The 24,136-nt window shown below is 37.1% G+C and overlaps 1 protein-coding gene across 1 annotated transcript in view; it reads left to right on the top strand.

Annotated features, from left to right (window-relative positions):
- CENPE (centromere protein E) overlaps positions 1 to 24,136 on the top strand; it is a 35,337-nt gene extending 11,201 nt beyond the window's left edge. The window contains exons 16-42 of the mRNA XM_041424541.1: positions 179 to 235; positions 315 to 482; positions 2,455 to 2,529; positions 2,780 to 2,902; positions 3,247 to 3,381; positions 3,974 to 4,151; positions 4,613 to 4,767; positions 6,210 to 6,524; positions 6,813 to 7,127; positions 7,275 to 7,433; positions 7,919 to 8,128; positions 8,686 to 8,961; positions 9,064 to 9,222; positions 9,993 to 10,235; positions 11,876 to 12,118; positions 13,030 to 13,230; positions 13,311 to 13,457; positions 16,005 to 16,217; positions 17,431 to 17,640; positions 18,182 to 18,391; positions 19,459 to 19,680; positions 20,316 to 20,519; positions 21,110 to 21,222; positions 21,712 to 21,809; positions 22,389 to 22,548; positions 22,966 to 23,228; positions 24,039 to 24,136. Of these exons, the coding sequence (XP_041280475.1) occupies positions 179 to 235; positions 315 to 482; positions 2,455 to 2,529; positions 2,780 to 2,902; positions 3,247 to 3,381; positions 3,974 to 4,151; positions 4,613 to 4,767; positions 6,210 to 6,524; positions 6,813 to 7,127; positions 7,275 to 7,433; positions 7,919 to 8,128; positions 8,686 to 8,961; positions 9,064 to 9,222; positions 9,993 to 10,235; positions 11,876 to 12,118; positions 13,030 to 13,230; positions 13,311 to 13,457; positions 16,005 to 16,217; positions 17,431 to 17,640; positions 18,182 to 18,391; positions 19,459 to 19,680; positions 20,316 to 20,519; positions 21,110 to 21,222; positions 21,712 to 21,809; positions 22,389 to 22,548; positions 22,966 to 23,228; positions 24,039 to 24,136 (4,950 nt within the window). The remainder of the gene's footprint in view (positions 1 to 178; positions 236 to 314; positions 483 to 2,454; positions 2,530 to 2,779; positions 2,903 to 3,246; positions 3,382 to 3,973; positions 4,152 to 4,612; positions 4,768 to 6,209; positions 6,525 to 6,812; positions 7,128 to 7,274; positions 7,434 to 7,918; positions 8,129 to 8,685; positions 8,962 to 9,063; positions 9,223 to 9,992; positions 10,236 to 11,875; positions 12,119 to 13,029; positions 13,231 to 13,310; positions 13,458 to 16,004; positions 16,218 to 17,430; positions 17,641 to 18,181; positions 18,392 to 19,458; positions 19,681 to 20,315; positions 20,520 to 21,109; positions 21,223 to 21,711; positions 21,810 to 22,388; positions 22,549 to 22,965; positions 23,229 to 24,038) is intronic.

Here is a 24,136-nt window from a genome sequence, read left to right as displayed (position 1 = left end):
TCGGACATCTCTGTGAAGCTGTGGTATGGTTCTGTGCTTCTGTGGGTTTGTACAAATGATTCAGTCAACTTTGGTCTTTAAACAGGATTAGCTGTGTGAAAAGACAAGCGACAAGGAATATAATACTCCACTTGCTCGATGTTGTAGATCTGTTAACTGAGAGTGTTTCTTTTTCTAGACCCAGAAAGACTTTGAAGAATCTGTGCAACTCTGTGAAGCATTAGCACTAGAAAAGGTAGGTCTATTCTGAATTTTCTAGAAATAAGGCTGACATTGCAGCAACAGTTCTAAAGTTTCTTGTGCTACTTCTTCAGGATATTGCTGTAAATGAGGTCAACGTCCTGCAAGCTAACTTTGATAACCTAGTGCTGGAAAATGAGCAGCTGAAATCAGAAATAAATGAACTGAAAGAGAGACTGAAGGAAAAAACAGAAATAGATGAATTTGAAGCACTGGAAAAGCAAACACAAAAAGATCATGAGGTAAACTGGATTGAAATAGATAAATTCTCTATGCTCAAATACTTTCTGGAGTTTATTCAGTCTACATAGCCTTGAATGTTGATTCACAAACAGATGGTGTTATAAGTACATTCAGCAACAGAATGAATGAACCCAGGATTTAAACTGGATTTACTTGGAGTGTAGAATTCAGACAAATTTTTGGAGTGTTACATACTGAAGCCTGGTTAAATATGTATTTGTGTATATATGTATTGATATGCTATTTTTATAAATCGGTGGTCTGAATTTCACTCTAGACTTCTGTGCGGCAGTTGTTTTGCTGCTTAAATACATTTTAGAACTGTTTTGAAGTTCAAATATGGTTGCTAAATCATATTTCCTGTGTTTCTTGTGTGAAGCATCTTGTCTTAAATTCCAAGATAGCTCATTTTGGTAACCCGTGAACTACATGAGCATTAACTTTTAACATATTATTTCGCTTAGTCATGAGATTATTTTAAAATAATAGTAAGAATAGTAATAGTAAATGAGAATATTGTATTTTGTGCCAGGAAGTCACAAAAAAGTGAAGTTATCTACTGGATAACTTGGAATGTAGGAAATGCTGACTTTCAGTTCTCTTCACTCTTTGTCTGGTTACTGGAGATGTTCCTTGTTTATCCAAATGTTTATGCTCCGATTCTGTAGACGAAAATACTACTTGTATTAGGTTCTACCTGCCTAAAGGCTGGACTGTGAAATAAGTTATAGCAAAAAGAACCCCAAAAAAGACCAGTAACTTGAGGTCTTGAGACAGGGATGTATGTTCCATTTCTTTCCTGATAGCTTTTCTGGACATTACTTGTGCACATTAGTCTGTGTAATATCTTCTGATCACGACAATAATGTTCAAGTTTTTTACATCCTTTTGCGTTTTTATTTCAGGTTACAATTTAACTATGTCACTGCTTATTTGCATTGTGTTCCCTACAATGATTTATGGATCTTAAAGAAATTGGCTCTATAAAATATTACCATTTAGCTTGTATTTAATATTCTTTTTAGAAGACCCTTTGTATGCTAGACTGAATGTGCTATCTTCCTTAGCTAATGTTTAATAAATCCTACGTTAGTTTTTCCTGCAAAGTTTTTGGGTATCTAATAACAGATGTAATGTCTAAAGTAGCTTCCATTGCAAGAATTGCTTTTTGAATTATTTGTTTTCAGATATCTGAAGGCAGCCCATAAAATGTAAGCATTTATTGATAACCATGTAGTAGATTACTTAGAGCAATACTGAAAGGTCACATACTTCACCAAATAAATTAGATTAAATATATCAGTTTGTACAGGTAAACGACATAGGAATACTCACAGGATGGTGCTTGTTTTAAAGCTTTTCACTAATGTTAAATTTGCAGATTGCATTTTCTTACCTTTGCTTGTGACTATACATAAGTACTTGCAGATGAGTGCTTATTGTAAAACTTTTCTAACAAAAACCAAAAGAAAGAAAAGGAAAAAGGTCCTATAAGGTCTTCTACTTATGACTTCTTTCAGACAATGCCACTGAATGTGTTCATGGCTTGTTTTACTTCCATTTTGGCACCTTCTCATTCCTGTCAGTGAATAGATTAAATCATAAATATCTGCACTGTGTCATAAAAAGCTGCTAAACATGACTGGAATTTGAAGTACCATATCTGTACAATTTCTGCATTAATTGCTTTGATCACATTGCTCTTGCTTGTCAAACTATTGCAGATTCAATTGTATTTGAATCCTTCTTAATTACTGGGGAGCTAAAACAGAGCTTTGCATCTCACGTGTCCATTTTGAATGAATATGTAGCATCTTGCTTTGTAGCAGTTTAAGTACATGTGTGAGTATATACTAATAAAAAAGAAAACACAAGATAGACCTGGCTTGTTTTCATGGAGTTGGCAACTAAAACTACTGGTGTGGGTGCTTTCTAACATCCTCTGCAATTTTGCTTTAATTTGCTCCACAGATTCAACTAATGCATGAAATTACCAACTTAAAGAATCTAATTTCAAATGCTGAAGTGTACAATGAGGAACTTGAGGTGAGCCTCTCAATGAATTTACAGGTAGTAAGACTTGTATGAAATGTGCTTGGTTTGTTTAGCTTCCAATACCATATCTGCTGAGGACAATAACTGGACATCATTGTGTTCAGGTTAATCTTATCAGCTATGAGGAGGCTATGTCTAAGAACCATGAATGCTTTCTGTGTAGGTTTTGATAAATTCTGACCTGAAAAACCAAACTGAACACTCAAATCTTCTTTCCCCCTTTTTCCCCTCCAACTTCTAGGCAGAAATAAATTCCAAACTGGAACAGCTGAAAGAGAAAGAGAACAAAATAAAAATATTACAGAATCGTGTGGAAGAACTACAAAAAGCAGAAGTGGAAAAAAAGGAGACATCTTTTGCACTGGTAAACTTGAGTTTTCTACTGGGTTGAGAGATTACTTTGTTTTTCTGAGTTGGATTAAATTTAGGTATAGCCTTGGTATGATGAACATCTGCTGCCCTACAGGTCTTGGGAAATTTTGTTTTACAAAGTTTAAAATGTTAATTACTACATATACAGCCGTATTCTGGGGAAGTCAAGCTATGAGAAATTCTGCTGTTTATCCCATATCTCAAACAACCTGCTACTTTTCCTCTTAAAGTAAACTTCGTGAGCTTTCTAAGCCTGCACTTATATTTTAAACACATTAAAATGAACACATTTACTTTATTATTGTTTTTTGCTTCTTTGAGTGTTGTCTTTTTCAGGGAGATTGTGATAAACTAAGTGAAGAAATTCAGCAGCTGAATAAGTCCCTCTTAGACAGTGAAGCCATAGCCTTGGATGCCAAAAAGCAATCTGCTTTTCTCAGAAGTGAAAATCTGGAGTTGAAGGAGAAGATGGCAAGTACTTGTTGAACTGCATTTATAGCTGCACCTAATGCTATAAAGGGCCTGTCTGCTTCCAGGCTTGTGAAGAAGGCCATCAGTGTGGTGGAACAGTCATCATTAGCTTTCTCCAAATATTCTAAGTAGTACTTTTATTATGCAATTTGTAGAAAATGGGTCCTCAGGAAAGAGATAAAACGAAAGTCAAGGCTTTTTCCGTAGGAGTGGGTGTTTGGGTTTACCAGGAGGGAAAGAGATCAAAGAAGCAGTCTAGTGCATTATTGGGACATAAGACTTCAGACCTAATTTCGTCAGAGAACAAAGGAGAATAAGAGATGTGGACTCAGAAGTGGGATGGAGCTTACTTTGAGCTTTCAAAGAATAAAGACAAAATAGTAGCAGCAGTTATGGGCCTGAACTCTAAGGCATGTTTTGTTAGAGGACTGACAGGAATACAGTTCTTAAGTTGTGCCTTATTCTGCCATATTTATCAAGGTCAAAGCTGGTCAGAGTGACAACAGAAAATGTACCAGATGCATTATTTAAATGTCAAGTACATAGACTTTTACTGTGTGTGTGACTTGTATGTTGTTTTGTTTTCCTGAAGAATGAACTCTTAAATAACCACAAGCAAATGCAAAAGGATGTCCAGTTATATCAAAGCCAAATAGAAGCGGGAAAAGCCAGTTACCGGCAAATGCAAGCTGACTTGCAGAGAGAGCTGCAGTCTTTATTTCAAGAAAACACAAGACTAACTTCACTGATGGAGGGTAAAGTTCCAAAAGGTACTGTTCCAGCTGGTGCCTTTTCCCTGCTCCCTCTCTCCTCCCTTTTCCCTGTAATGGTGGGAGGATATCCAAGGCTTTGGCTCTTGTCTTCCTCAATATATGGAGACTCTGGTCAGTATAAAGCAGCCAGAGTATCTGGTATTGCTGGCATGGAGTAACTACATGAGCACGTCCTTGAACATTCTGGAAAATTGCAGCTAGCAAAATATTTTGCATTTTGCACAGTCAAGTTGATTAAGATTGTTGGAGAGAACCGAAAATAAACTGGATATCAACCTAAGCAGTGCTGACAGAATTCACACCAGGAGCTTAGTCTTTTAATTGTTGGCAACAGTAAAATGTACTTTTCGGGAATTACAAAAATATGACATCCAGAATGCATAATAAATCTTCTGCTTAATTTACAATATATTTTTTAACTCTTGCACTTGCTAAATAGTTTAAACTTCATTTTCTAGATTTGCTTTCTCATGTGGAGCTGGAAAAAAAGGCAGCTGACTTTAAAAGAGAACTAGAAAATGCTTTGAAAGAGAATGCACTTCTACAGAAACAAGTAAATGAGCTATCAGAATTTGAATCTCTACCAAATACTGTTGAGATGCAAAAGAAAGAGGTAAAAAAAAAAATCTAACCTTTTTTCTTGGTTTTGTATTGTACTTCACTGGTAATGTACTAATGGTGGCCTATTGGATATGAAGCTTTAAAGGCCAATTTAAAGGCTTTTAAATGAGTCAACCTGAAATATTACAGTTAAGTTTGTTAAATTGTTGCTTCTCAGATATTTAATATTTGTACCTCGGAATAAGTTTGTTTAGTTTAATATGTTTAGTCACTGACTACTATAATTGTGTTGTTTTCTAGTCCAGCCTTTGCATGTGTATTTGCTGTGGTCACCACTGCCTACTGAATGTATAAATATAATGGGGTTTGATCCTGGGCACTACTTTAGAAGTGACTTTTTTGTGTAACTGAGCACAGAGAAAATCTCAAGATCTCTTAGCAGAAATTCTGCTTGAGAAGTTAGAGATTTACCTTGCAAATTCTGGAAAACTTGTTAGGAAACTATTTCCTAGTATGTAAAAGATTAATAGACCAAGTATGCTGTAAATGTTTTAAAGGGTTTGTTCGCAAATACTTGCTAGCTTTCTTTGTTCTACGAACCACTTGCTACTAAGTATGTGCAGTAAAAATTATTCAGGGCAAGTAATCTACAAACTCGTTAATGCTTCACAAAAAGTTCCTCCAAGGGTCGACTTCCACTAATCAACAAAATGTAATTAGATATTAACAACTTCATCTCTGTCTTGATGCCTTAAGTTTTTAGCTTCCATATTTTTCAGATTCTGTAATGCATTAGTGCATAACTCTGAACTCTATATGAAATACTAGTTAGCTTTCTTGACATTTTGGTTGGACTGAATAGTCCTCCTGGGCCTAGGAACCAAGGTCACACCATTTGCCTCAGGCCCTGGAAAATATAAACAAAAGGGAATCAGGGAGGGGGGGGGAGGGAAAGCAAACTGGGGCAATGTGACTTTTACCTGAAGCTATAGTTGGACAATTAACCTCTGATATGCAAAGAGACCAAACTTCTATGTGTCTGAGAAGACATGTGACTGTTGTCCCTCTTGGGTGTAGTCTCTGGCAGGCTTTTGCACTGCCCACGGCGTATCCTTTGAAGACCTTTAATAGATACCTACTTTATTCTCTGTCTTACCTCTGGTCTAGGAAGCCAGTCCAAGGAATCAGTGTTATGAAGAAAGTATTGATAAATGTAAAAATTCAGTTTAGGAGTCCAGTCTTAGTTCCACCATAGGAAGTAGGAAGTATTGAAGAACATCTAAAGAGTTAGAAGAGATTTTGGGACTTGAGAATCCTTGTCTTTTAAAGATGCTTTGCTAGACAGTTCCCTCCCAACAGAGCAAAACTCAATGTATTGTGTATGTTTGCCTGTGCTTCATCTCCTATATCTTCACATGTACCTCTTTATTATATAGTTCTGACAAATACTGATTTAGAAAGCACTATATATTAATATTGTTTTTCTGCTGGCAGATTCTTGAAAAATGTGAGGAGTTAAGCTTATTAAAATTGGAAAATGAAAAGCTGCTTTCTGAAGTAGCTGATAATGAAATGAGACTTAAGCATATGTCTGAAGAAATTGAAAAATCAAAAGACAATCTCACAGATGTACAACTGAAATACACAAAGTCTGATGAGGAATATGTAGCACTTAAACAGCTCCATGAAGAAACAGAACAAAAATACAGAGCTGCATCAGAAACCAATGAACAAATGAAGCTCCAAATAGAATGCCTGTCTAAAGAAGCACAAGAGTCTAAAACAATTTTGGATGAAGTGAAATTAGAGGTCAGTGTCAGCTTGCTCCTTTTTACATATGAGACTTGAAAAACAGTTTGATGTGTATGTTTTAGTAAGACTTTATCTGCTAAGGAGCCATCACAGGAAGGTTCCATAAACAGATGCTTATTTATTGTGGGCAAGAGTATAAGCAGTGACTTACAGAGAAATTATGACCTTGCTAGCTAGCATCTTTCTTCCTTTCTAAGCTCATAAAAGAATCTGTGAGAACATGTACATATAATGGAGATCTGCATTACAATGACAGTGTCTGTCCTTTTCCTTTGCAAACTAAAGCTCTCTAGCAAAATGAAAGAACTGGAAGAGAGGGAAGCAGAGCAAAATCAACTTCTTGAGCTAAGAGAAAATCTTGTTCAGACTCAGCAGAAGTTAAAAGAACTGGAGCAATTAAAAGAGGAGGAAGAAAGGCTTAGTGAAATGAGACTGGAGGCCAAAGATTTGGAGGTCCAGGCAATCTTGCAGCAGCTTACAGAATGTCGGGAAGAAATAAAAACTCTAACCCAGGAAAGAAAGGAGCTGAAGCAAAAAGGGGAGTTTCTTCAAGCTGAGACAGAGCAACTCAGAGAGGATATAAAGGACACAGTTTCAATGGTAGGAGAAAGACTTATAAATGGTATTAAAATATTTCAGAGAATAGAGGAATAGGAGTTTGTGTGGTTGTTTTTAATTAAGGAATGCTTACTAATATTACAAAATACATGTGTTTTCTTTGTGGATTTTCTCTCTTGTATTCTAAAGAACATCATGGCACATGAAGATCTGAGAAAGACACAAGACTCTCTGAAGGAATCCCAGAAAACTGTCAAGAAGTTGGAAAAAAGTATTTCTGAAAAAGAATCTCAGATTTTGAGTGTTGAAGAGGCACTAGGGAAGACGATTAAAGAACTCCAAATACAGGTAAAACCTTATGCAATAATTAAAACAAGGCCAGTTAATCTGCTTGTAATCTGTTCTGCATATCCTTAAAAATTTTCTAGGCTGTTGATAGCAAGTGGGCAGGAAAAGAGTACTGTCTAATCCAAGTCTTGACCAGTTGCTGCTATTTCTGTAGAGCTTCAAGATGTAATCTAGAGTCAAATGAACCTTTGCTTAACTGGTGTGCCCATGGTTGTGGATTTGAGTGGTGGCATTGGATGGGAAATGGAAAAGGAGATGAGGGTTACTTAAGTGTAGAAATGAGGCTGATTTATACTTAAAATAGAAATATCATGATTTGTAACAGTCCCAGAGAAGTGTAACACATGATTGTCAGTGGCATGTCAGATCCCAACGTATCACAGAAGCCTGTTTATAAGCACTGTAGGAGAATGAATCAAACAAAATTTGGCATTTAATTTTATATTGAATTGATGAAAATGCTGTCTTTGCGTATTTTTTAACAGATCTCAGAAATGACAGAAGAAATGAAAATCATCACATCAGAGAGAGATCAGCTTGCTGAGGAAAAATCAGGAAGTAATTGCTGTAGAGAGAGTGATCAGCTTCAGGTGCAAAAGGAACAAATCATTTTCCTTACTCAAGAGAACCGTTCATTGCAGGAGAAGCTGGACAGTTTACTTTTGAAAATGGAGGAGTCTGGGGAAGGAACTTTGGTAATTATGCTGAAGCTGTAATGGGAAGCTTGCTTATTTAAACTTGCACTTAAGTGAAATAATTGCAAAACACACTGAAAGAAAAGGGTCGTGGTACTTGACTGTACCTCATTAAGCTCCAAGTTGATTATGGTTTGCTTGAGATAGAGGCCACCCATATTATTTATATAAATAAATACATATATATATATGGACATCTACTGGGAGAATGACTATAAATAGAGTAATAACATGATACAGGATAGTAATGACCTGTACTAATCTGCACAGGAATGTTCTATAATTAGGCAGATGACTATAAAAACTCCTTATCTGAAATGGATGGTTTGCCTCTGCTAGAGCATAAGTAGAACTGATGTTTTCCGGGCACAGCAAGGGACATGGCAAACCACACTTCTTGTAATTGGATATGCTGACTACGCTTCTCTGTGGGTGCTTTTATAGCAGTACCTCCAATTGTTGTACATAATCAACCTGTCAAAGGTGTCAGACAAGTTTTTCCTAAAGCTGGTTCCTGAATGTCTTTATTTGAATCTCTTACAAAACAGGTACCACAGATTCAAGGACAATCTATGGAGCAAGAGTTATTTCTTCTGCGAGAAGAGCTGAGCCAGGCACAACAGAAATTGCATGAAATGGAGGAAGCCAAGGCCAGTGAATATCAGGGGGAATCTGCAAAAATGGAGAGAACAGATGTTATTCCAGAAGCACATGACTCCCAGGAAGTCAGTGCCCAGACAGAAGGAGACGGTGATGATTTTACAATGCAACTAGAAAATCTCCAGAATGAGAGAGATCAGCTAAGAGAAACGTTACAGGAGATGATTAGCAAGGTAATAAAAGTAATTCTCTTTCCCTAGGAGAAGCTCTAGTAGATTGGTCTTAGCTTTTGCAAGTATTGTCCAGGTGTTAATGTACTTTAATTGTGTCCAAAGAACTCGGAGATGCAGGAGGAGTTGAGATGTACTTGTGAATCTCTTGGACAACATCAGGAGAAGATTGTGGAGCTGACAGGAAGTATTTCAGAGAAGGAGAACCAGCTCTTGAGGGCGCAAGAGGAATTGAAGGAAAAAACTGATGAACTGCAGCAGAAGGTCAGAAGCAGTTTTGTCAAGAAAATTGCAGTTTCTGCTGGGTTTGTTAGTTCACGTCTACTGCAAACTTTGCTTTCTAGAGCTCCAGTAGATGTACAAAAAAACCCACTATTTATAACTAAATATGTCTTGGTGCTGAATTAATGAATGAGTATTATTTAGAATCACCATTGGACTTCAACTTCTCTCTGTTTTCCCAGACTTAAATTTTATCAATTTCAGTAATGTTATTTAACTAATTTTGAAGATCCTTGAGCAACTTCAGGAGACCTTAGCTCATTCTTTAGTTTATTACAGTATTATAAGTTTGTTTTCTGTGTTTTGTTTTCATATCTGAAGCCAGGGTGGATTTTAGGCTTTATTTTATTGTATAGGCACGTCTCCTATGGATACAGCAACTGAGGCACTTTTAATGGATTTAGAATGTCTTGCATGTTTTTCCACATTTCACGTTTGCCTTCCACTGAGACAGTAGCACTGACATTTGATTGGCTTTTAAGTAAAATTTTATCTTTTTTGGCTTAAATAGAGCAGGAAACCACTGGGGATGTTTTCCTTAAAACAATCCGTTTATAACAACCCATATGTACAGACAGTGCTTCTGAATGATGATCCAACAATACTCTTCAATCCAAACCTCAGTGCTGGGACAAGAAAACATAGGAACTTGTTATGTTACTGGTTGTTTGGTCTCCAAAGCATCAAATTATTTTTGCTCATGCAAGAGGTGGTTATAAATACCAAAACTGGTTTGGATTTGTTCTTTCCAGCTCACTGAAGTCACTGAAAACCTGACTCGTGTCTCAGCTGAGTATGGCGACCTCCTGGCGGAAAAGCAACAAACCGAAAGGGCAATGAGTGAGCAAGTGTGTCAGCAGCTTGAGAGAATCACTTCACTTAACAAGGAGAAGGATGAGCTTCAGCAAATGGTAGAGACTTGTAAAGAAAGGGAAGAACACTTGTTGAAGGTTCAGAGGCAGTCAGAGACATTGGCAGACAGCCTAACAAGCAAGGTGAGGAGTTTTGGTGTTTAGTCACTATTTTGTGTTCTGTCGTTTGGTAACTGATGTGACAAACTCTTACTCCACTGAAATTGTATTTAATTTTTAATTAAAATATTTATTTAAAAATTTTAATCAGAGCGTCATTTTTGTAGTTGGCAAAGAAACCTCTCATGGGCAAAGGATTTTGTCCAGGTTTCTTTACTGATAATTAGTCGTAACATGCTCTACTTGTCTCAGCCTTGTAATCCGTTGGATTGGTCCTTCTTTGGAGTGAATGTCCATTTATCTGTTGAGTGCATATTCCATACAATAATCAGTGAACATATCTTCCATTTTTTAAAAAGGCTCTGTGTAGTCAGCATGAACTTAACTGGGTTTCTACAGCCTAACAAGCAAGGTGAGGAGTTTTGGTGTTTAGTCACTATTTTGTGTTCTGTCGTTTAGTAACTGATGTGACAAACTCTTACTCCACTGAAATTGTATTTAATTTTTAATTAAAATATTTATTTAAAAATTTTAATCAGAGCGTCATTTTTGTAGTTGGCAAAGAAACCTCTCATGGGCAAAGGATTTTGTCCAGGTTTCTTTACTGATAATTAGTCGTAACATGCTCTACTTGTCTCAGCCTTGTAATCCGTTGGATTGGTCCTTCTTTGGAGTGAATGTCCATTTATCTGTTGAGTGCATATTCCATACAATAATCAGTGAACATATCTTCCATTTTTTAAAAAGGCTCTGTGTAGTCAGCATGAACTTAACTGGGTTTCTAATCCTTGTTGCTTTGCTCTAGAAGGCCCAAGGGGAATTGAAGGAAAAACTGATGTACTGCAGCAGAAGGTCAGAAGCAGTTTTGTCAAGAAAATTGCACTTTCTGCTGGGTTTGGCAGCCCATGTCTCCTGCAAACTTCATTTTGTAGTGCTCCAGTAGATGTAAAAAAGAAACGCGCTATTTGTAACTAAATATGTCTTGGTGCTGAATGACTGAATGTTATTTAGAATCAACAATGTGCTTTAACTTCTCCTTTTTCCCAGGCTTAAGTCTTATACATTCCAATAATGTAATTTAGCTATCTAATTCTGAAGATCCTTGAGCAACTTTAGGAGAGCTTAGCTCATTCTTTAGTTTATTACAGTATTATAAGTTTGTTTTCTGTGCTTTATTTTCATGTGTGAAGCCAGTGTGGATTTTAGGCTTCATTTTAGCATATTGTGATGGTCTCCTATGATACAGCAACTGAGGCATTTTTTTATGGATTTAGAATGTCTTGCATGTTTTTCCATGTTTTATGTTTGCCTTCCCTTGAGACAGTAGCACTGACATTTGATTGGCTTTTAAACAGAATTATGTGGTTTTTGAATTCTTATCATTTGATTGGCTTTTAAGTAAAATTTTATCTTTTTTGGCTTAACTTTAGCAGGAAACCACTAGGGATGTTTTCCTTAAAACAATCCGTTTATAACAACCCATATGTACAGACAGTGATTCTGAATGATGATCCAATAGCATTCTTCAATCCAAACCTCAGTGCTGGGACAAAAAAGTTTAGGAACTTATAACTGGTTGTTTGGTCTCCAAAGCATCAAATTATTTTTGCCCATGCAAGAGGTGGTTATAAATACCAAAACTGGTTTGGGTTTGTTCTTTGCAGCTCACTGAAGTCACTGAAAACCTGACTCGTGTCTCAGCTGAGTATGGCGACCTCCTGGCGGAAAAGCAACAAACCGAAAGGGCAATGAGTGAGCAAGTGTGTCAGCAGCTTGAGAGAATCACTTCACTTAACAAGGAGAAGGATGAGCTTCAGCAAATGGTAGAGACTTGTAAAGAAAGGGAAGAACACTTGTTGAAGGTTCAGAGGCAGTCAGAGACATTGGCAGACAGCCTAACAAGCAAGGTGAGGAGTTTTGGTGTTTAGTCACTATTTTGTATTCTGATGTTTTGTTGCTTATATGCTAAGTATTTGCACCAACTTTTTTATTTTTATTCTCAGCAGATTAGCTTTATGGTTAGTAAACAAACATGAACATGGGCAAAGGATTTTTTCTGCATTTCTGTATTGATGTCTAGTGAATAACATTGTCTACTGATCTCAGCCTTGTAACCCATTGTGTTGGTCCTGCTTTGGAGGGAATGTGAATTTATCATATGAGCGTATTTTCATTATAATAATCAGTAATTGAATATGTCTTTGAACTTTTTAAATGGCACTGTGTAGACAGCATGAACCTCACCAGGTTTTGACTTCTTGGTGCTTTGCACACTTTCTGAATATCAGGCAATGTTTGCAAGTCTTGCACTTAGCTCTGGCCAACTCATGCAGTTCTGGCCAACTCATGCTTTTCATAGTGTTTGCTTTGCAGCTTTTCACCAGTCAGATTTTTCCTTTGTAGATCAAAGAGTATAGTTGAGGATTGCTTCAGTTTAGCAAATATTACTCTCCAGTAGAGGAAATATAAAGATACTGTCCATTTTTTTAATGCTCATCTTCTATTTATTTTAATTTTCTTGTGATATAGACATAGGTTGATTATTGCCTTTTCCTTTGAATCCACTTGCTTTACAGAAAACCAAGTTGACTGATGTAAACTTTTTAGGTGTCATGCTGTTCCTCTTCCTTGTAAATTTTTTTCTATGTTATTAGAACACCAAAATTATTTTTAAACTTTTCTTTCTGGTAGTGTGAATTTTAGTAACTTAGAACTGTGTTTTTTGTATTTGACACAAGTGATTTGACTGCTTCATAGGATGTATAAAGATCGCAACCACCGAATAGTGATTTGGGTTTTTCTCCACTGTTCATTGTAGATTCAACAGTTAACTGAGGCACTAAATAGTGTCTCATGTGAGAAGGACCAGTTATTAGCTGAAAGTACTAGTCACTCTTTACAACTTCAAGAGCAAATCTCATCAGTGAATCGTGAAAAAGATGAGCTACAGAAACTTCTTCAGGATGTCAGGTTTGAGCGGGACCAGCTCAAGACAGAATTGCAAAGAAATTCTGAGATGGTGAGTGTTGCAATTTGCATACCTGAGATATTCATAGCTTCTTGTCTCAACTGGTACTTAAATATGTGTTTTTGTTTTAGTGTTTTGAAACAAAGGCAAAACTGGAAGATGCTTTAGAGCAGCTGAAGCAGAGAAACCTGAACAATATGTCCATTCAGGTAAACCCAGTGGATATTGCAGAGCAGGTGGCCGATAACAGCTTGACAGAAAAAACCTTGAAAATTAAGGTAAGCTTATTTTTCTGTTTGTTTTAAGGATGCACATAGAAACTTAATGATGTTTGTTATGAAGCATAAGCTTATGCATAAGCATAAGCCTTTTGTGCATTGTCTATTACATGGTTTGCATACCTTGCTAAAATGCTGCATACCATGTGATCAGTTCATTTGCTGTTGTTCAGTGATTGCACATTAACTTAATGTTCACAGAATATCTCACCTGCTTTCATTACTGTCCAGCCACCCCAATGAAAATAACTAGTTATGTAGGCTCATAGAATCATTTAGGTTGGAAGAGACCTCTTAGATTATAGATTTCAACCCTTAAGCCAGCATTGCCATGATCACTGTGAACTGTGTCCCTAGATGTACACATCTTTGAAGTAGCTCCAGGGATGGTGATTCCACCACATCCCTGGGCAGTACTTGGCAGCCTTTTCAATTCAGAAATCTTCCTAATAACCAGTCTAAACCTCCCTTAGTGCAACTTATCACATGTTACTGGAGAGAAGAGGGCAACCCCTCCAAGAGGGCTACACCCTCCTTTCAGGCAGCTGTAGAGTTGTATGGTCTTCCTACAGTCTCCTTTTCTCCAGGCCAAAACACCCCCAGCTCCTTCACCCACACCACAGGACTTCTGCTCCAGACCCTTCCCTAGCTCCATTGCCTTCCTCTGGACACTCCCCAGCACCACAATCTTCTTTTCATACTGAGGGGCTCAGAAGTGAACGCAGGATTTGAGGTGTGGCCTTGCTAGTGCCGATCTCCTTCCTAGGCCTGCTGGCCATACTATTCCTGACACGAGCCAGGATGCCCTTGGCCTTCTTGACCACTGGGGCATATGCTGGCTTATCTTCTGCCAGCTGTTGACCAGCACCCCCTGGCCCTTTCCTGCTGGGAAGCTTTCCAGAAACTATTCCTCCAGCCTGTAGCACTGCATGAGAAGTGTTGCAACCTGGCACTTCCCCTTGTTGAACCTCAAACAGAAGCACTTTGCCACATTGGTTTTGTAAAATCCCCCCGATCCTCCCTTCCATTACTCCCTATTAAATACTAAATTGGTGTCAAATTCATTCCATTCAAGCACTTCTGCCCTCAAATGAGGAATTCCTCAAGCCTTTTGTTAGTTAGCTATCATGAGTATATTTTATCAGAAATATGGGAAGAGCTAGTAACCTACTGAAAGCCAAAATAAACCAGGATTTATAAATGTGTTTTGTTGCATATAGGTCAAGCCTTATTTTATAAGGGCCTTGTTACACTTGTAAAATCATGGCTCAGCCTGCTACTTCAGCCAAGTAGAAGGGAGCCATGGGAGAGTGACTCAGCTGCAGTAGGGGTAGAGAGACATAAGAGATGAGCTGCATGACTGCTGCATGTCCACATTGTGGTGTGTGGTGGTTGGACTTGGGCTTGTTGTGCCTTAAAACTACATAAACTGATAATCAGCTAACTGTTTAAAAAGGCCTGGGTTTTGCAATAAAAGGCTCTCCTTTGCACTGCCTGAGGTCTCTGTGTTGCTCTGCATCATCACATCTGGTGTCCAAACAACAAGAAGCAAAATTAAATTAATTACATTGAAATAAAATTACAATGAAAAAGTAAAGTACAACCAACAACAAAGCCCTGCAAAGCCAAAATACCAAATTACAGTGAAGAACTCAACTACAACTCAACAAAACAAATGCTTACAACCTTCAAACTGCAAACAAAGAGCAGAGCTCAAACCCTACTACAACATAGAACTTTCTTTACTAACCACAATACAACAGAAAACAAAATACTAGCACATCTTATAAAGTGAAATCATAATGAAGGAAGTTAACATCAGCTGATCCCTCTTAAGAGCACTCTCCCCTTCTGACTTCTGTAATAGACAGGGCTTTGTCTGCCTCTTCCCAGTGTTCCATTGTTTTTACTGTGAGGTGAAGAGTTAAGAAAACTGGTGAATCTTGGTTCTTTTAACTAAGAACCAGTGATGGAGGGAGTAGGTCAGGGGAGTTTTATACTTTCTTTAAAATGCATAACAGACATAATTAAACATGATTCTGGAGTTGCAGGTTACTGGGTCTTCAAGCCTGTAGTACTACTGAGCCTGCTCACTGCTTGTTCACACCTTTCTTTTCATGGCAGAGTGCTAGGACCCACTTCACGAGCCCTTTCCTTCAAAAAGAGAAGCAGATAAACCTGGGAGTCCATCCTGACAGACGGCCAGCTGGCAAACTTGTAAACAGGCGGTGATTTTTTTTCCTGCCTGATTTACAAGTCTTGATGTGGCCAGGCAATCTAAACCACAAAGAAGACATTTTGAGCTTGTGAAATTACTTGCTGGAGATCTATGAAATTATCTGGGTTTGTGCCTGGATTAATGTTTTTGTCATATCCCTGTGGCAAGTCAAAACTGAAGTCTTCATCATAATAATTTTTCATGTTGTAAAACTGGTACATACTGTAGGGGTTAGTGCTGTAGACAGCTATTTTATTCTATGTTTCTGTTTATAGCTAATCACAGTTTTCCTTATTATGAATGAATTGATTTGTTTCACTTTCATTTAGGAGCTTCTTGAGAAATTCCCAAGTGTGGGGAAGAGATATGAATGTCTGTCTACAATGTCTCTTAAACTAAGGAGTGAACTGAACAGTCAGAAAGCACTGATAGCTGTGATACTGCCTCAGCTTACACTGGAGCAGAGTAAACAAGTCAAAACACTTCAAAGTCAAAATGAGAAAATCAACACTCATCTCCAGAAGTTATTGACCAAATTGAAGGTACCAACTTAAAATGCTGAATATGTGGATGCTTCATATTGCTTGGTTTTGGATATTTTTAAATAAACTCTCAATGGTAACAGCTAGGATTTTATATACTTTAGCTTTGGGTTTTGAGAATCCATACATTGAAGAAAATAAGTTGGTAGTAATTGCTTTACAATCTTAGAAAACTAGAACTACTTAGTTGTGTAAATCAAAGTTAGTTTTTAACTGTAATTCAGCTGCTTTGCACAGAATTATTTCATTAATATGATTTCATTTTAATTGGAAAATGAAATTTCCTTTCTGTACTCTAAATCAAATAATAGATGACTAAGTATGCATTTCTCTATGGGGGGAAAAAGACATGCAAGATGGCTTGGAGATGCATGCATGCTTACTCTGCAAAACTGCCCAGGTAGTTTGATTTTACAGCCTTGAACATCTTCCCCAGTTTGGAATTGGTTTCTCCATTGTACTAAAATTATTAGCAAAATGGTTAAGGGTAGATGGGAAAGAATTCCTGTTAACATATGCAGAAGTACAGTAAATGGCAGAGTTTTTTCTGTCTCTTTATTTACTATGAAATATTAAGGGCCGGGTTTTTATTTTTGGTTGGAGCATGGGAACATGCACAGGCCTGGAGAGAGAGGGTGAGGTTCTTGAGAGTCAGTGATGTCTACAAATATCCATTTACTTGGAAGCTGAACTAATATTCCAAAGGGCCTCATTTTATACATTAACATAGCCATTTTAGGTTTAAGTTTTTCCACAGATGGCTTTTAACTTTCATGGTTAAAGATGTTTAACATTCAACTAGTGAGCTCTGCTAGAATAAAGTTTTAAATTAGCACAGTGATGATATTCTCGTAGATGATCTGCACCTTTCACAACTCCAAGAGAAAATAAATGTAACAAAAAACCCTTTACTTTGTTTTTCAAGGTTTAGATTTGTGGAAGGCTGTCTAGAGCCTTTTAGACTTCTTGGCTTTTTTGGGGGCTACAAAAAAAATAGCACACTGGAAAAGTGCTGTCTCAGCTAAAAGTTTTACATGCCATTAGTATAATGCACCTGTGAACCTGATTTTCTTAGTCATGTGTTAGTTATCCTGGACATTTAGAGGCTCAGAGAGTAAATAGTTTAAGTTATGAAATACTGTGTTTTATTTAGCTGGATGCAGGGTACCATTTTAAAACAGGCTCACTGATACATCCTGTGTTTCTGCAACAGTTTCTGTTCAGCTCTGCTTGCAAAAAGAGAAGAGAGTACCACACTACTGTTCACAATTATGAAATGGAATTGCTCGAGGAAAAGAGAAAACAAGGTCACCTACAATCCCAGATTCAATGTCTCAGGAAGATGAATTTGAAGCAGAATGAAGTATCATCACAAGAGTTAAACAGCTGTGAAGGGCTGCAGAGTTTGCACTTGGATGCAGAGGTAATATTTGGGGAAAAAATAGACAATAAAAACCCACTGTAAGGCATGGGGTCATGTGGTGGGATTCTAATGGCAGTGGATTTATCCGTTAAAACTTTTCTTAAGGCGGGGGTGAAGGAAGAGTTATGTTTTTTATGCTGCCAGGTCTATAAGAAGAGGCTTTTGCTTCATAAAGCAGCTGAAAATAAAATTAATAGCTAAGAAAATAGTGGGAATGTTATTTACTTATTTGCCTTTTACAGTGCATACCATCCAATACAAAGATGACTTGTTCTAAAACAATGGAATAAACTTTTGCTAATAAGCACTTTTTTTCCCCCTTTCCACCTGCCCCAGGAATGTAGACTGTCTTCTTGCTTTCCCAATAGGGTGTGATTTTAAGTCTAGCAAAACTTTTATACGATACATAGATGCTAAAACAGACTTCCTGCTATTCTGATAGCTGAGAGGACAGAAGGTATTTCTGACAGAAGGTATATTTAGACATGTGATAATCAAACCAGTACTTAAATTTTGATTCCCTTTTTTTTTTTTTTTTAAGAGCATTGTCAAAGATGTATCAGAAATCGAAAATGAACTTCTCTGCATAGAAGCAGAGTTACAGCAGGAAGAAAGTGCTAGAAAAGAAACAGTACAGTTCTGGGAAGCTTGTTCAGGAACTGACTGGGATGCAGAGGAACTGAAAGAAGAACTAAAGAAAGATAATGAAAGACTCTTGCAAGTCGTTCAATTCTGGACTCCTAAAGTAAAGGTAAAATTAAATGTTATAGAATCAGAAATGTATTTTGTGTAAGCACTTTCCTGTGATGGACAAAACACGAAAAAGGTTCTTAAATGATCATTCATTTATTATCAGCACTTACTCATACTTTAACTGTAAGACATAGGAATACTTAAAAAAATTTTTTTAAGATTTCTAAACTTGAAAACTTGCTTTCTAAAAGACTTTCTAGATAATATATGGGAGTAGGGTTGTTTATTTGGGATTTTATTAGTCTGAATTCCAGAAAATATTGCTTTTCTTGCCAAACTTTATCAAAACTAGTATAGCCATTTTTGAAACTCAGTTAAATTTATATTTACATTCCTTCCTTTCTTATGCTTACTGCTTGCCTCTTGGAAATATAGACAGCATTTTTCAGGGTTTAGTGCATCATGGACAGGATTTGACAAGACTTCAACTTTCTGATTAAATCTTAAGTTTAGCTTATTTTTACAAGTTTCTTCTGTAGAGTCAATAGTCAGTCTTGACATTTTTGGGATTTGGCAGTGTTGGCAAGTTTTTGGAAGAATTCCGTGACCCTAATATTATGTGGATCAAAGCTTTTAACAAACAAACAAAAATCTAGTAAACATTGTCATTTCCTGACAATTGTGAAGTTTTTATTTATTTGGCATGTTAAACACATGGGTTTCTAGAATAGTCCAATGTGTAGGTTTAATTTCCTTTAGTCAGTAAATATGTTCTAGTAAGAAAAACCTGTGAGTCATTATGGTTTTCTGTGGCTGACTTTCAAGAAGTCTTCCCAATATAGTTCCTTTTGTTTCTCTAATATTAGAGTTTGAGTCAGTGCATTGCAGGTTTACCAGTATTTCTGCATTATCATCTTCTCTTGTGCCCCTTTGTGCCTCCCTTTGTTCTGTAAATGAAACGTTCTTTGAGTGATGATGATACTATTTCTGACAGCAAGCACTGTCAAATGGGGCACTGAAACAAGAATGTGAAAATAACACAGGCTAAGGTACTTCCTGTTTCTTCACTTGCCATATTTCTAGCAGATGAAAAAATTATTTAAAATTATTCTGTGTGATTTTCAGATACTCCTTGAACTAACTTCAGAGCTGGATGCCAGAACTGCTGGTTATAGTAAAAATGCTGATGTTGAATTAAAACAGAGAAAAGAGAAAAATGAAGAGTTGCTTCAGGATCTAAACACTCTGAAAGAAAAACTGGCCCCTGATGGCTCTGCCAGTCTAGCATTAGAAGAAGAAAATTATAGGCTTCATAATAAATTAAAGGCTGCAGAACAAGATAAAAAGGTACCAATACTTGCTTCTAAGGAAAAGTACTTTGATGCTTGCTTTCTAAGGGAGAGTACTCCAAACTGAAAATAGGGGATTGATGACAACTGTAAATCTGAGCCACCACAATACAAATAGAGTACACTTTTAGTAGCTCCTTTTTTTCCAAAGTGGAATTTTGAGCTCTTGCCTGTAACATGATTATTTTAATGGCCTGATTTCTGTACACAAATAGGTGTTCCATTTAGAAATTCATATGAAAGCTCTTACTTGCTTTTGAATTGTTGACTTTAATAGGGTGATACTCTTGATGCGTCTTGTAAATATATGGTATTCACTATGTTAGATGTGAAGGTGGAGAAGAATTCTCTATTTAATCACAGGAATTGAGAACTCATTTTTTCTCCTTTTGTTATGCCACTGTTATCCCTCTGCAAAGCACTTTTTCTTTTCTTAGACTTGAGTGTTCTAGACTATGAAAAGGTGACACGAAACAGTGACCTGGACATGAAGTGTTGCCACAGAGCCTGTAGTGTTGAATTTTTTTGTGTGTGGTTTGGGTTTTTGCTAGTTCTTGCTAAGAATATGACCAAGTGCTGTTACTGTCTTTTGACATAACTGCTCATAACTGGTTGATTAATATGTCTCAATAGGCTATGAAAGTAAAAATTCAGAAGTTAGAAAATGTAATAAATGAAGTAGGAGAAAGTGTCAAAGAGAGAGATGACAAGATAAGCAAGTTACAAGCACAAATAAGAATAAGAACAGAGACAAGTGAGCTCACCCAATTGCAAGCCAAACTGAATGAGATGGATAATTGCCTCAGGACTGCTTTAACGGAGAAGCAGAGTCTTCAGGTATGAGCAAAATACTTCACTCTTCTCTTTCTCCTCTGATGGAAGACACAAAGCATGCTTGACAACAGTTGTAGGTGAAACTCAGCTCTCCATAGTCAATGTATTTGTTCTGTATGGCATTCCTAGAGTAAATTCCACTTGCCTGTTTAACAGACAATTTCACATTCTACCGGTGCAACCTTCAGTTGGCAACACTTAGCATCCAAATTATGATACTAGAAACTAAATGTGTCACTTGTATGTGATGAATTTCTGAAACACTTAAAACATTTTCTATCTTTGAAACTGAAGCATGAACTATTTACTCAGTGTGATATATTTGCACACTACTTTAAAATTCCCAGATTTATATCTGCACAGAAGTCAGCAAAACTTGCCAAAATATGGTTGAATGTAATACACTAAATTAGGATACCAACAGGTACTATAGTGCTAGTTGGTAAAGTAAGCCACCTTAGTGAAAATTAACTTCCTCCTCGTGATCTTGTCCTGCAAAATCTAGCAGATCATAGTAAAGAGACAAGGTAAACAACCGTTAATTTCATTGCTAAGTAAAAAGCCCTTATTTTTACTAAATATTTTATTTTCAGGCAAAATTAGATCAAGGTGCTGAGCTGTACAAAGAAGAAATTGACCATCTCAAAACACAACTGGTAAAAATGGATCTGGAAAGAATGAAACAATCCAACTTCTTTGAAGAGAAGTAAGTTCAAATTTTATCTTCTTACAATTCTCAACTACTTCATTCTTAGCTTCTACTTTGCTCTTTTCCACATAATAAGAAGTAAGCATTCAGCTTGAGGTGTTATAAGTTTTTATGGTGATTAGAGAAAGTAAAATCTATATGCACCTTGGGTTGCTTACAAAACTTCTTCCCTATACACCCATAAAATTTCTCAATCAACCGTGTTCAGCCATAAATGAAACAACTGTTCTCACAAAAGAAGGAAAGGGGAAAGCAATAACTGAAAGCACTTTGTACTTCACTAGAGAGAAGTGATACACCACAAATAATTAGTCTAACTTTTGGGTGCACTTTATCTAAAATCTGACTGACAACCAGGTTTATGTAGTTTTTCTTGTATAACATGGGTGTGTCTTGTATTTGACAGCTCATTAGAATTCAACTGAAAGTGTAATAACTATTAAACTGAGATTTTCTGATTTTTCCCTCCCTTCATGCTTCATATAGTCTTCGTAATTATAAAGCCATTGCAGAACACCAAGAACAACAGTTAAAAAAGCTAAAGGAAGAGCTGAGAAGAGCACACCAAGAGCAAGATGTCACTGGTATTTACTCAATGTGATATATTCAGGATAAATAGAATGGACTCTGTCATGTTAAACACTGAGTTTTGAGGTTAAATGTTTGAAGACCAGATTGAGGTGCAGGCTTTGTACTCAAAGGGTATGAGGAGAACTGGGTGCATTGGAAGATGAGGTGGAAAGTAGATTACATTTGCTGCATATGAACTGCTTTAGAATCACAGCAGCTCGTGTGTTTTTCTCCAGCCACGTTTGCCCTTGTGGAGGGATAAGCTGCAGTGATGGTAGCTCATGTTGCCACTTTCTCCTTGACATATGAATACCTAGTTCTAATCAAAGCTATCACATACCTGGAACAATAACTAGTTTACCTCTAAATGGCCCAGTGAAGAATCTGTCATGTTTCTTAATATCTCTGTGGCGGTGTGAATACTGGGAGGTGTATTTTGTGTGGAAAAAAGAGTAACTGTTGTAATGCCTCTTGTAACCCAGTGAAGTTTCACATATAAGACCACAAGAAGGAATAGGCTAAAAAATGTATTGGTTTGGTTTTAAGCACTCTCCAAATAATGCACACACATAACGTATAAATTTGTTTTCTAGTGCTGAAAGAACCAGATCCTCAGCAATCCCAAATACCCCTTACTTGTGGTGGTGGCAGTGGTATTGTGCAGAGCACACAAATACTTGTTCTAAAATCTGAACGAGCCAAGCTACAGAAAGAGAACTTGCAGCTGAAGAAGCAAAACGACCTTCTACTGAGGTAAGTGGACAGCTGACTAGCAGCATGTCAAATAATTTGTTGTATTTATGGACGTCATTAGAGTTGGTTTCTGGGAGACCTATGGAAGTAAGTAACCATTAATTTTAGATTTCACATCTTAAACTTTTATTTAAAGCTAGTGTTTTATGGCTTATAAAGCCATAAAGGCCTTTTGAACTTTAAATTGCTTGCTTTCTTAAGAATCTTTTAAATGATGGAAGACACACTTGAATTGTACATTGGAAGGAACTTCAGCTTAAAAAAAATCCTCTGAAACCAAGACACACAGCTGTTGTACTGCCATGTCTGTCATATGCCATCTCAAAATACAGGAATTGTCTGTTCTTCAGGAATTTTTTCTTAAAGAAATTGCTTTAAACTCTTCTTAATTGTATGCTGGGGTTCTTTTCTTTGCAGTGATGAACTTCAACTGAAAGAGGAACTCAGGAAATGGAAAGAAAGAGCACTAAAATGGAGAGAACGATCCTTGAGAGAAACTACTCGAGAGACAATACCAAAGTCTCCTAAGAAGGCAGCGTCATATTTCTTTAAAGAGCAAATGCCTTCACCCTGCAAGGAAACTGTTTCTCAGGAAACAGTGACTCAGGACCTACCTAAACCTCTGCCTGTGACTTGTCCAACAAATTTCTTTGATAATTCCAACTTGGGTGTGCTAACAGGTATGTAACACGGTGGGAGAGTCCTATCAAATTTGAAGATGCAAAATGTAAGGGATGGCCTCAGATCTGAAACTTGCATGATAACAGTTTTCTTGAATCGTTTGTCATATGACTGTTGAAAAGCTGACAGTCTGAGCTGTGAAGCTTCTGTATGCTCTACACAATCAAAATACCAAAATGAATCCTTCACCTGCTGAAGAATATACAAACCCTTTTTCCTTTTCTTCAGTGGAAGTATTGATGAGTGACTTCTAGAAGTGAGTCAGCAAAATATTGTTATTAGACAGCTGGTGCTCTAAAATGTTTTGGTTTTTAACTTTACATTGGTTAAGCACAGATTTCTGGTAAAACTATATGAAGTTGACTGCTGGTTAACTTTTTTAGGAAGTTTTTCAAGGTGGTAGACTTTAGCCTTTGATGTTGCATTTGCTACTCTGCCTGGCTCCAGCTGCAATAATAGCTGTTTTGATGAGAACTTCTGTTCCTCAACCTCACTTCAGATTTGTTATATCTGGCCTGCTGACTTTTAGTGACCTTCTGCCCTCGTGCTTCTCACAGCTTTGAGAAGGCAAACATGTTGAAGACTAGCCAGTTTTTGAGGTATTAGTAGCAGGCTTCCAGAAAGAACATGACTCATTATATGGCTTTGTGATGGCCAGCTTGGTAACAGCACAGCTTTCCTCACAACACAAAGCTCCTCAGAGGAAAGCTTTCATAGCTGATGTACAAAACACTAATAAAGATTAAATCCCTGTATTCCTGCTGCTTGTCTAACTGAGAAAGGCTTTCATGTTCTTGTCTTCTGTACAGATACACGACCTGCGGGCACGGAGTCCACAGAAGAACATCTTAAGCACTTGTTTGGGACTTCAGACAGAGATCAAGTCCCTGACTGCAGCACCCAGTGA

Source organism: Onychostruthus taczanowskii, unplaced genomic scaffold (genome assembly GCF_017590055.1).
Source record: "Onychostruthus taczanowskii isolate IOZ18803 unplaced genomic scaffold, ASM1759005v1 scaffold82, whole genome shotgun sequence".
NCBI lineage: Eukaryota > Metazoa > Chordata > Aves > Passeriformes > Passeridae > Onychostruthus > Onychostruthus taczanowskii.
The sequence above is the reverse complement of the archived record's forward strand: the minus strand, read 5'-3'. Positions and strand labels throughout refer to the sequence as shown.